The following is a 13,118-nucleotide window of genomic DNA, read 5'->3' on the forward strand; positions in this document are numbered from 1 at the left end:
TGGAAGTCAGCTGATGGCACAGTAGGCTACTGGACTCATAAAGGAAAAATAAAAGCTAATGCAGAACAGTTTTTCGAAGCTCTGAAACATTAAAATCTTGCTGCTTAGCAAGAAGTGGGTGGTGGGGGCAGGAACTGAAATGGCAGGATATAAAGAAACCTGTCCTGTCCCTATAAACGTGACGGAAGTTTGGTTCATATGGATGCAGTAAAGAAAAGATACGTGATGACAGTGCATTCCAGTGAAAAGGAAGATGGAAACTTTCCATTCCTTCCTACTCGTATCTCTCCTTTTTTCTCATCGCTTTCTTGCGTCATATGGAAGGGCTTTTTACCAACGTTGCTTCATCTTTTGAACAACCAGCTCTTTATCAGCTTTAGAAATAAGGCTTGTCAAGCCCTTATCAACACCTTTCTTTCAGCTATTATCACATACCATATCTTCATAGCTCAGCTGATTGTATTTCATTAAAGCAAATGATAAATGACTGATCGATCCTACTTTCTGTTGGTGTTTTAGTCAAAGTATTTTCACCTTTTTCTTTTCCTGTGCCCAAAAATAGGAATGTAACTATATATGTAAAAGGCAACAGGATTTCTGCATTTTTTTAGAACAGATGACTGGAACAGACAAAAGCTTTAAAAATCATGCAGAGAAAACCGGGCCGTATATTTACTCACAGTTTTGACGTAGCATTAACTGTCACAAACAGAAAAGCAGCTCTGTATCCACTCCTTTAGCAATTCATCACAAGCAGTCTAAAATACTTGCTAATGAGGCCATCGAATTTCACAATTTGTTCCCTAAATCTTTTCAAATGTAAATATAGACTTTGGTTGCATAACTTACTATAACTCAAACCATTTTGAAAATTTTAAATCTTGGTCATTCAGATGATAGTTTTAGGTGATAGTGGAGTTATTCCAGTATAAAATGCTAGGGTGAGCGTTATTACCCATTAGTAGTATTGAACACTAGTATTCAGTACTGCGCTGCAAAATGGTAGCATAAAATGGAGTTCTGAGTAGAAGCTGCAATTCAGAAAATGCTAAAATAGTACAAGAAGTTTGTCAGTAAATAAAATTTACATTATAGAAACTGTCTTTGAACAGATCAATAAGAAAACTTAGGTTGTCTCCGCTGCTTTTCGGTAGATTTTCCCCACTCTAATAAGATACTGCTAAATCGGAATCCGAACTCTGCCATCTAAAACCCCAGAACTTATCTGGACTCGCGCAGCTGTATTTCACAGCAAAAGTCTGAAGAGTAGCCAGATGCTTACAGGAGCATCAGGTTACTGCCGGGCTGTCTTTTAGAAACTGTTTTATGAATTCAGGCAGGTGTCTGATTTGCCACCATGCTCCAGTTTTTGGGTGCTGCTTCTAGACAGCCTTGCTTTCCAGTCCCCTTGTCAGTTACAACGTATCTAGTGTACAGCCTGTAGCTTTTAGCGTTTGTATAGTCAGCAATTTAATCAGCCTTAAATAACTCAGCTGCCTCTTCCACTTCTCACTTCATGTTGTTTGTAAACAAAAAGCAAGAAGCGGAAAATACATCTCCAATCACATCTCAGCTCTCCTGTCCTTGTAGATCTCGCATGCATGTTCATGTACCCGTACACTTCCCTGTATTAAACAACAGAAGTAAAAGTGTCCAAAAGCCATCACTATTGGGCATTTGTGGGATTAAAAATTTTTTTTTTTTCTGTATTGGTTATCTTCTCTAACAGAAGAATAAGGAGGGAAAAACTGTTTTCATGAATGCAGTCATTTTAGTATTGATTTTAATCCGAATACTATTTAGCCTGTAATTTCTGTTTTGTTGATATAAAGGCAGGAGCCTGAAACAAAAACTCACATTTAAGAACTGGCAGTGGGGAAAGTTTGGCCCTGCTGTGGATTCAGGCTTTAGAGTGGACACTGCTCTGAAGGTTTTCATGAACCACAGTAAGAATGGAGTTAATAAGGTTAAAGTGTTGCAAGGGTCATTATATATAAAGCTCTCTTCTGCTTGGTGCTGGAGAAGTCTTAACTGGAATACTGTATTCGTTATAGGGTACCACTCTTCAGAAAGATGTAATAAATGGGGAGAGTCCAGAAAAGAGCAACAAGAATCAGAGGGTTAGGAATAAAGACAGGAGGAATGAGGGCTGGTCATTTTCAAAAAGAAAACAATGAAGAGGGGAAAAGTTACATTTTCCCAAGTGTAAAGGTCTAATGTTAAAGAACAGGAATCAATATTTTTTAATATCAGCTAGGAGGAAGGCTATCAGTTTAATCTGAAGTAAAATAGACTTAGAATTGAATAGCAGGAAGGAAGAGAAAGGAGAAGAGAGAGAAGGACAACTCTCTCTTGGGGTGTTTTTAGTAGGTCGGAAAGGCATTTCTTACGAATGATCCAGCTGGCAACGTACAGACCAGATTCACCTTGCAGGCCCGTTCTGCTGGCTTAGAGGAAAGGGAATGGGTGCAAAGGCAGCGTGCTCTGCCCTAATAGCTGCTTGCCTTTTGGTGCAGATGTGCCTGTACGTTAGAAGGAAGCACTACCACATCCACAGAGGCCTATGGAAGTGTGCTTTTGTACTATCACAATTCTAGGATTGGCACTATTTTCTAAAATGAGTGAACCAGGGCTGATTTTGAGAGGTGCAAAGCCTATCTCCTGTTATTTTAACTGAAATTCCAGTAATAAATTTGAGAGCCCTTTTCTGAAGTAAGTAGGAAAAAGAGGCTGCCTAGGACTAAAATTAGAAACTAGTAATAAGTTTCGATTCCTTTGCTTTTCTTTTTCTATAGATGAGGAGAAATCCTTTTCCTAAACTTTAAAAAAGGCCTTGTATTCACAAAATTGAGAAGTATAACTTGTTTTAAGAGCAAATACTCTGTGGATTATATATTCCTAATAGAATATCATTTTTAGTTGGCAGGTGGCATTAGAAATCCTCTGTGGGTAACATGAAATATAGTGCAATAGCTAACGACAAGTGCCTTTTTGCACTTTTCTTATCAGCAAGTAAGCTTGACCTTAAAAGTAAACTCTTTCAGAATGAGGTTATATTTTGGATTAGGTCAGTTAAATATTTTTAAAAACTAAAGGCTGGATTACAACACACTGAACCTTTTCTGCAGTTGGAATTTATTATCCCCATGGCTGGCTGTACAAGAAAGAGGCCACGGACTTGAAGGGCTATTATTGAAGGGCTATTACTGAAGACAACACTATTCTCATTTCCCTTAATAGCTGTTCTCTCAATCAGATTTGATACACGCTGGTAGGGTCTATACAACACTTTCTACTGTCTTCTGTGCAGTACTAAGTATTTAGTAAATCTGGGGACATTACTCTCCAAGACAATCAGCTGACATTTTCTTTTTATATATAATTCAAAGGTTAATGCTGTATTTTTACTGTATTTGTTTAAACTTTTGTAACCCTTGAGAGAAGGGAGGGGGACTTTCCATTGATAACTCACTTCACCTCTAACAGTATAAAGCAGATTTGAAAATTTAAATTGGCAAGAACCACTGTTCAGAGAGGGTAACTATCAACATTTCCAGTAAATTATGACTTTCCTGTCTTAAATAAAATTGACTAGAAAATGCATTTTTCAAATTTGTCTTGTTATAAACACACGGTTTAAGCTATAGTGTATATAATACGTAGGGAAATTTAAATGCTTGTGAAATACGGAAATATGTGCAGTATCAAAGACAGGAAGACAATGAAAATACTGTTATTACTTGTGTCTACTTTCGTATGAATTTTCTGAATTCATATGAATTTTTTTTTTGTGTCTACTTTATGAATTAGGGATGGAGGTATTTAAAAGAAGGGTAGACGTGGTGCTCGAGGACATGGTTTCATGGTGGACTTGGCAGTGATAGGTTAACGGTTGGACTCGATGATCTTTAGGGTCTTTTCCAACCTTAACGATTCTACGATTATCTGACAATGCACTTTTCTGACCAACGAGCATAAATCTCCCATTAAACTATATGTTTCTTAACCATATAAGCACGTAAAAGATGAAAAACTTTTTTTGTTTTGTTTTGGTGAAAGTTAAGTTTATAAGTTACCCTACATAAGTTCCCGAGAAGAGGAAAAATGAGAAACAGGGAGAAAAGTCACCTTATGCTTCTATTTAGGGCTAGTATGAGATCTGGGCTCCTTGGTTGTTGTGACTGTGCAGAACTAGTGCTGACATTTACTAACCGTAGTTATCTGGCTTTCCTTGGCTTTCAAGGATGAGCTAAGGGAAGCTGTAACTTCCTCTGAAGAGAGATGTCTTCCTATTTTCTCTTCCTCTGAGCTTTGCAGTTAAGACTTGTTGGTGCATTATACCAACTGAATACTTAGGCTCTAACCTTGTAAAGATTAAAACATACACTTAACCTTACACGCTTTGAATACTCTCACTGAAGTCAGTAGAACTAAGGTTAGTATGCAACAGTCAACGCACCTGCATCTTTGTAGGGCTGTAATTTTAATCAGTAAATGCCTTAGAACAGAGGCCCTAATAGAGGTTGTCCACTGGCTGTTGTAAGGGGGTTGGAGCTGCCAGTTGTTATGGCAAAGCAAACAATTAATAAGGATAATTACAATCATGATAATGTACATATCAACAAAATATTTCTGGACAGAAATTAAATACAGCTGTATATGGCAAAATAAATCATATACTTAGGATCTTGGCAAATGATTGAAAGCAATTAAGGTACCATGTTCTAATGAGTTTCCATTCATCACCTGAGCCACAGCAAGTATGCTTCCCAACAGCCCCTGCCATGGACACATACGCCCCTCACTGCAGACGTGATGTGTTAGCTTGACACAGCTGCAGCTAATAGATTTCAGTTTCCAATTACAGTGGGCAAGGAGCATGCATCCAGTCACTTAACTCAGCTGACAGGCAGTAACTTGTTATGCTGTGCTAACTCAGTCATGTGCAATCGTTTGATCATATCCTCAAATATTCTATGTGTGTTTCTTTGTATCTCCTATTGCTATTGATTATTTTTATCTTGTTCAAGCTTCACACAAAGCTAAGAACATGAAATCAAATTATATGGATAAGCAAGTAACTGTAACTGTGAATTTACCATATATCAGCTGCAATTCTGACTAAAAGCACAGCCTGCCTGAACTGTATTTTCCATTGAATAATATATGCACAGGGAGAGCTGCCTACACATATTGGTCTGCAGTTGCTTACTATCCAATGGAAACTGTTCCTGTGCCTTAAGATAATCTGCCAAGGTCAGTTCAGCATAAAACTTTTCAGTGCTTATGTTTAGGGCTAGACTGTGGATACCCATCAACAAGGTACATATTAAAAAAAAAGGTATACAGAATTTACAAATTTAAGATTTATCTTGTCTGTTCTGTTTATTTTCTTCCCCCAGATTTGTAAGAGCAAAGCTAAGGAATCCCAGCAGTATTATCACAGCCTATCTATCCGGCAGAGTCTGGCTATCAACTTTAACATCCAACAGGACTGTGGCCATTTCCTTGCTGAAGTGCCAGTTCGTCTCCTTCCATGGGAGGATGCTGATGCACCAGAGGTGGAAGAAGACGAGCGGGAAGAAGAGGAGAAAGAGCCCGAGCAAAAGAACAGAGACACTCCTTCCAACACAGAGGCTTCACAGAAAGACAGCTCAAGCAACCACGGGACCATCAGCAAGCCACGCAGCCGTGTTGTGGTCATCACGCGGGAGGTCCCATACTTAACAGTGGCCGACTTTGTGCGAGAGTCTGCGCCCCGCCATGCAAAAAGCCCAGATTTATATGAGAGGCAGGTCTGTCTACTCCTTTTACAGCTGTGTCTGGGTCTGGAGCACCTGAAACCCTATCATATCACGCACTGTGATCTGCGGTTAGAGAACCTGCTGCTGGTTCATTCCAGGCCAGGAGGCAGCCCTCTGAGCTCTGAGTCCATGGAACCCAGTCCCAACACTGCCTGCCCAGCCAGATTAATAGTGAGCAATTTCTCCCAGGCCAAGCAGAAGAGTCATATGGTGGATCCTGAGGTCCTACGGGATCAGTCCCGCCTGGCTCCAGAAATCATCACTGCAACACAGTACAAAAAGTGTGATGAGTTCCAGACTGGCATCCTCATCTATGAAATGCTGCACTTACCCAATCCCTTTGATGAGAATCCAGAGCTGAAGGAGAAGGAGTATACTCGTGCTGATCTCCCCAAGATTCCTTGCCGTTCCCTCTACTCTCAAGGGCTTCAACAACTGGCCAGCTGCCTGCTGAATCCCAACCCTTCAGAGAGGATCCTGATATCAGAAGCCAAGGGAATCCTTCAGTGTTTGCTTTGGGGTCCACGTGAGGACCTGTTCCATGCTCTAAGTACATCTTCCAACCCCTCACGGAGAGATGCCGTACTTCAGAACTGGCTGGATATCAAAAGGACGCTGCTGATGATCAAGTTTGCAGAGAAGTCCTTGGACAGGGACTGTGGAGTTGTTCTGGAAGACTGGCTTTGTTGCCAATATCTGGCTTTTGCCACTATAGACTCGCTTCATCGCATTGTGAGAATCATGCAGCAGCACTAGTTTGTAGAGCCTGTTGCTTTTCATGAAGCACCCCCCACCTCCACCCCAGCCCTCACTCCAGCCTGCCCTAGGGCTCACACTTTGTACTAGTGTTTAAAAAACAGCCTAGATATCAAAGCCAGCAACTCTGAGCAAATAGGTTCTAATTGGAGAAATTGCATCCTGTACCCAATATGACAGAAACTTTACTTTTTTGCCAGGCCTGTTAGGGTTTGATTATGTATACGTGACTGCATTTGGATCAGACAGTATGTAATTTGATTAATATCTGGCTGAAAAGGAGAGCAAACTTTGATACCACTATTTCTACCACTGCAGTAAACAAATTGCCCTCCTCTTCTGGGTAGTTTCTGTCATTTCAGTATGTAGCATTGGTTAGTGAATAGCAGTGGCCATAAGCGGAAATGGATTATTTGCAAATGTGAGATGAATGATCCACCATGCCACAAAACACTCATTTGCTTCCATTCCACATACAATGCAAAATTGTCTCTCACCTTAGTCAGTCCCCCACAAGTGGGCTGGACTCCTCTTTCCTTTGGTCTCAACCAAACAGATTCTGATCTTTCTTTTACACTTTACGCCTTCCTTTTTTCCTCCCCAGATGTGGTTATCCTGCTGACTGCAGCAAGTGTCAGTGGGCAGTAAGCATCTGTGTTCAGTCCTCTTCCCTCCTCCTCTGCCTCTGACTCGCTGCCTACCCATATCCTTTCTAACCATGGATCTGTGATTTCAACAATGCTGCCTTAATCAGACCATTACCCTTAGCTTAAGACCTCTGCATTAAAAAGCAGAATATGCACACTTTGTCTATCCCATTTCCTACACGACATTCACCAGTCTGGACTGTTGCTGTACTGTAGCTATAGCCACGTTTATACAAGAACAATACAACACATGGTGGGCAACTGAAATTCCCCTTCTATCGCAAAAGGCACTAAGGCCTGACATGAAATGGGTAGGACGTACATAACCTTCTCTGACAATCACTGCTATGAATCAGGGATGGAAATAACAGCCACCTCTTCTGTTTTATTTTGGTTTGCTCTTGTCACTTGTGCCATATTGCAAAGTGGGACTGAAATTGGCTCTGCTGGAATGTTGGCAGGAGATAGAAATGTTTAGAGCTCGTCTGTGTGTAGCTAACAGGCCACATGGAGACACTTTTACTGCAGACACAGTTCTCTGAAGGGTAAAAACAAGGGGGCAAAAACACTGTTGTTTAATTATTGAGGGAGCTGTTAAGTTTGGCAGCCACAACTAACAGTATCGTGATCCACTTTTCCCACAGCGGTGTTTGGCTGCATATCTCTTGTCTGTTGTAACTAGTGTTTTCTAATGTTGCTATAGACAACACCCTAAAAATGGAATGTTGTCAGAATAGCTCAAAGAGCATTGCAGACACAGCTTTGGACTAGAGCAGGAATTAGTGAGGTTTAAAGAGACAGAATTTTTAAAAACTCAACCTGAAGGACCTTTTCACTTTTAGAGGCCGCTGCTGACTTCCTTCCCTGACCTAACGGCCACTTCCTATGGAACCCCTGCAGTTGTACAGGCGGTATCTTTGCTCAGTATTGCTAGGCTCTGAATTGTTTCCTGAATCACTCTGAAGAATCGATCTGGATGCAGGGGAAAAAGTGATACTGAATATTCTGACCCGGTGATGTAAAGCAGACAGCCCTACTTATGAGCCTGTGCTTCTCTCCTATGGATCTATGTGCAATTCTTGTATGTATTTTTTAAAGCTGTACATTACAGTGTTTACTTTACACACCAGCCTTTACCTGATGCTAGATCTGCAGCCCCTTCCTTTACGTTCCTGGCACATAAATGCACAGATATCCATGTGTTCTTTTATGGATTGATGTTTCATTTTAATTGTTAAAACTGTGAGGAATCAATTCACTTCAGCCTTGAAACAAATAGCCACTTTATACAGCATATGCATGCTTGGACCAGATGCATGGAAACTGAACAAACAGTCCTGCAGGCTTAAAGTCAGCAAAACTAGCTCTAGATCCACACCATACATTTGGAGGGGTTGAAATGTCTATATTATTCTTCTCTGGCATCTATCAGAGCTAAGCTGAATAGTGTGTGGAAGCCTACATCGATTGTGCTGTAGTATATAGACTGTCTTTGTGACCTTTCTAAAGATTTTTTTTTTTTTTTTTTTTAAAAACTTCTGATTATTATTCTTTTGTTTGATTCACCTGTATCAGTGAAGGATCAGGCAGGGATAAGGATAATATATTTTAATGTGATATATATTTTTTTCTTTCTCTTTTTGGCAAAAAGGTTAGGATGGCGGCATTGATGCAGAAAAAGAGGACAGAGCATTAAAAGCCCAAGTGCAATGTATGTAGTTGAGGTACTTCCAGTACATCAGGAAAGAAAGTTTCTACACTACTGCTGAGCAGCTCGTAGAAGAACCTTGACAAAGAATCACACACGTTCAATGCAGCCCTGCTTTATCTGGACACAGGAGGGCAATGCTCTCATAGCTTAAATACACGGAGCATGACAAGTCACTCGCACGCTATCTGCTAGCTATTAGTCACAACGTGCTGAGCTACAAGTAGGGCTTCTTGTTCTCTGTGGTCTGGTTTTGTGTTTGTTTCGTAGTGCGTGTGCGCACATAACTTCTCACCTGACTCACATAGGCCGTACAAGCAATTCTTGGACCACTTGCCATTGCAGTGGGCTCATTCCTTGAAGCCGGTAGGTGTTTCCGTGTTTATGGACACATGTTCTCAGTGTCACTTTCATGTCAACACGCACATGCAAAGTTGAATTTTGAATGTTTTACAACCATACATATTTAATGCAGCTGGTCCGAAGCCTTTGTATCTCTAGCTATCTAATTTCAGTTTGTAACTTTTGTGATGAACCAATACCCATTTTAGCTCTGCAGTATAATCAAGCATGGATAGATGTTCACTACCAATCTCTTTCTTGTGCAGCACTGGGTAAACTTTAGCAATTTGTAATGTTGTGTGTTTTTTTTCTTTAAAAAAGAAAGAATGGTCAAAGTAGTCGAACACAATCTGGCCTGAGCTATTCCTTGGGGTGCTTGAGGCTGACTTTGCAGATATGCCCATAACTGATGATTGTAACTGTGTTTGTGGTGGTTCTCCATCCTGGCAACAGATTGTGCCACATAAATATCTGAGAATGTATGCATTAAATTGATTGTAAACAAATCGTAAGAATGCTACAGCATAATTGCTAAGCAAAAGGAAAAAAAACCCGCTCTGTAACTGGGATCCTGTGTACGACAGGAACAAAACCCCTGGCTGTGCATGCTATAACTTGAATATGTGCACAGATCTTGAATTTTTTTTTTTAGCAATGTCGCACTTTCAGTTGAGCTCAAGAAATAGGAAGAGCTGCAAATCTAAGATAACAGTATTGACTGTAAATATATATTTTTCTATTAATAAAGGCGGTCATTCAAATATTTTTAACATGAACTCTAAAGATTTTTCCAGTGGAAACTAATTTCTGGAAAAAATCAAATGCTTGTTTGAAGAATTATGATGAGTGGTTTATGATCCTATTAGAGCCATTAAAAACCTCTCTAATATTACAGAGAGAGCACAGTGATTGGATTCACAATGTTTAGTGCCTTGTCAAAAAACTAAAATGTAGCTGGTCAGTTGGTGGAAATCTTATTCTTTTCATAATAGCCCTAGAAATAATACTGCCCACATGAAGATGCAAAAGACTTTACAAAAGTAAATGCTGTACTTTGTATGATAGTGAGTTGATCTATTCAATGAGATTTGGTTTTGGAGTTTGTGAATGAGTTCCTTTAAGTTGCTTGTAATACAGCATAAATCTGCAGTAACAAAATCGTGGGCTTTCAAATTTGGGATCTGCCCAGGGAGAATAATAGCGGATAACAAGTCAATTGGTCTAGACTGACCACGGCATCAAAAGAAGCCTATTGCTTTGACAATCTACTGCAGACACTCAGCTTCTAGGAGATGAGGAATCTAATTAGTCTGGAAGAAGCGGTGAAGGTAAGATGTGCTGCTCCTGCTGGAGGTAGTGGACATGCTGCACACTGTACTCTGTGGTGTGAAAGGCAAACCTCTCAAAACAGGAGTTCTAAAAAACTCCTCCTGGGACGTTAGGGAAAGTGGTTTTGTTTTGTATTTCTTAAATGGGAATTACTTACGAATTGTCTTTCAAACCTCAGATCTGATCCAGTCAATATGCATAACCAGGTGAATATAAAGAGAATCTACTAGTAAAAACTTGCCTACAAATTTTCAGGAATGAGGGAATCCAGAATTTTATTCTGGAACCTCTGGAATGTCCAAATGTGGAAGCCTGGTCTCACTTCAATATTCAGATGTGATGAAATCAATAACTCAAGCTAGGACATCATGTTGCTGCCCCGCAGAGAAGAATGTGTGTAGCATTTACAGAAATGTTCCACCTTAAATCTCTTATGCTCCACACATCCCGGCAGCACCCAGAAGGTATGAATGGATCATCTTGACATTTTAACACAGGGGAATTCCCACATATTAGAGAGAAAAATATATTATTTAAATAAATCACATGTGTGTTAGGGTTCAGCTACTTGGAGAATTTATTCAGCAGCCTCACACTGTAGGTCCTTAACTTTAGCATGTAAAAATAGTATTTGCTGCTGAAATAAAATGTATCTGTTTCTCAATTCCTGTGCTGAGATGCCCCACCTAAATTAATTTTTTGTTTGTTTGTAATAGCCATTAAATTCATATGTAAATATAAATTAAATAGTTCTGTTTTTATTTAAATCGATTGTAACTTTTCTGAGGGATATAATGGAAACTGAATCAGACCTTTTAATGCACTTTCCTTTCTCCCTTTCCCCAAATAGGAATTAAGTTGTTTCTCTGTAGAAACAGTACATGACCATTATTCCCTGCAGAATAGCATTTTAAATACCTCTATAAAAATACACCTGTGGAAATATTCTGTAAACAATCATCTGGATTCCAAGCGCTTCAAGGGAGGTATACACAAAAAATACTTTTCAAAAGAAATACTGGGGAGAAATTTCTTTAGGGCACCCTCAACTCCAAAAGAAGGAGCAAGTCTTTCCTACTCTGTGTTGCAGAGAATTTCTAGTAGACATTTGTATGGATTTTATTATTCACCTGGATGCAGTATTAGAAGGATGGTGATTTTTAATATATGTAGAACATAATTTAAATAATTTCCTGTAAGTCTCCTTGCATTGGTGCTCCACTCAGCATTTAGTTGGAAACCGCAGAATGCTTTCAGATCAAACAGAGTTGCCAGTGAGAAATGAAATACTCAACTTACCTGTACATAAGCATTTTATCACTCTACAGAATTTGAGAATTTGGTTTGTACTTCAGACTATATTTTTTTTTTCCATAAATCCAAGGGGAAGATTTCAGGGATGTAGAAGAGGTTGGAACTTTTTTTACATGGAGCAAATACTTGTTCATATAGATATACATACATACATATATATGTGAGTGCATGTGGGCATGTTTTAATATATATATGTATGTATATGATTTTTTTGTATCCCAAAAGTGTTCTTTGCCCCTTTTTGCTTGAAAATATATATATTATATATTGTATATATAATATATATTTAAGAGTGTAAATTTCAATATAATGATTTCATAAAGAACACCTCTTCAAAAAGGACTTGGAACTTCTGTTTCTTTGTCCTTTGCCTTGTTGGTATTGGAAGGTTTTGCAGTTGAAATCCTTGGGTTTTTTTTCTTTTAAAACTTAATTATGCTGAGCATTTAAGAATATGTTCTTGTTTTTAATAAAAGGGGGAAATTTATTTTTAAATTAGGGATTCCAAAATCGATGGACTTTTATAAATGGGATTTCTCTAAACCCCTTGAATAAGGGAATTTTCTTTTTGTTTTCCAACCCCCTTCTTGTGGGTAATTTGTATTTGGAATTCCTGGTTGCATTGCTTTATCTGGTGCTTCATATTGATATTTACACATTTTTATATAAATAAGTATATAAACTTCAAGCCTTCCTTTGTGATCAGGGGCAGTTACACTCTGGTTTGCTGTGGTACTTTGCTGTGTACTCTGTGGCATTCATGTTACTGTGTAAATAAACTAGTTTTATTACACTCAAAATCAAACTTGCAGTTGTCTCATTTTTCTCTCTTTCTAGGCAATTAGATGAAAATGTGTATTTCTGAGGAAAACGCATGTGGCAAGTCCAGCAAAAGATTTCACTACAAGAATAGCTGGCTGGTTTGCAGCAGCAGCTAGTGTGCAAGTGTGGCAGATACAAACTTTGTTTGATGAGACTGATGCTCAGCACCTCCAGCCATGCCACCGCGGTGTCCGGGCATCCCAGCTGCAGGAACTGCCCGTGCTTGGGACACGGCGCCACCTCCCACCTCTGGTGTTTTCCCCAGAAGTCTCACCGTGGCTGGCACTATTTCGGCTCCATCTGGACAAGTGGCAGTGGCAGCCCAAAAATAAACTGGCCACCAGCATCTGCTGTTGATTGAACCAGTGTCTTGTGAGGCCTTCTTGGAGAGAAGTG

The 13,118-nt window shown here is 39.5% G+C and overlaps 1 protein-coding gene across 1 annotated transcript in view; it reads left to right on the forward strand.

Moving 5' to 3' along the window:
- The window catches only part of PEAK1 (pseudopodium enriched atypical kinase 1), a gene marked incomplete at its 5' end in the record, with an annotated part of 17,052 nt that extends 4,371 nt beyond the window's left edge, over window positions 1-12,681 (forward strand). The window contains one exon of the mRNA XM_082321315.1: window positions 5,403-12,681. Coding sequence (XP_082177441.1) covers window positions 5,403-6,560 — 1,158 coding nt within the window. The 3' untranslated portion in view covers window positions 6,561-12,681. The remainder of the gene's footprint in view (window positions 1-5,402) is intronic.
- Window positions 12,682-13,118: the final 437 nt, after the last annotated feature.

The sequence above is a fragment of the Platalea leucorodia genome (genome assembly GCF_965183815.1).
Source record: "Platalea leucorodia genome assembly, chromosome: 9".
In the NCBI taxonomy this organism is placed as follows: domain Eukaryota; kingdom Metazoa; phylum Chordata; class Aves; order Pelecaniformes; family Threskiornithidae; genus Platalea; species Platalea leucorodia.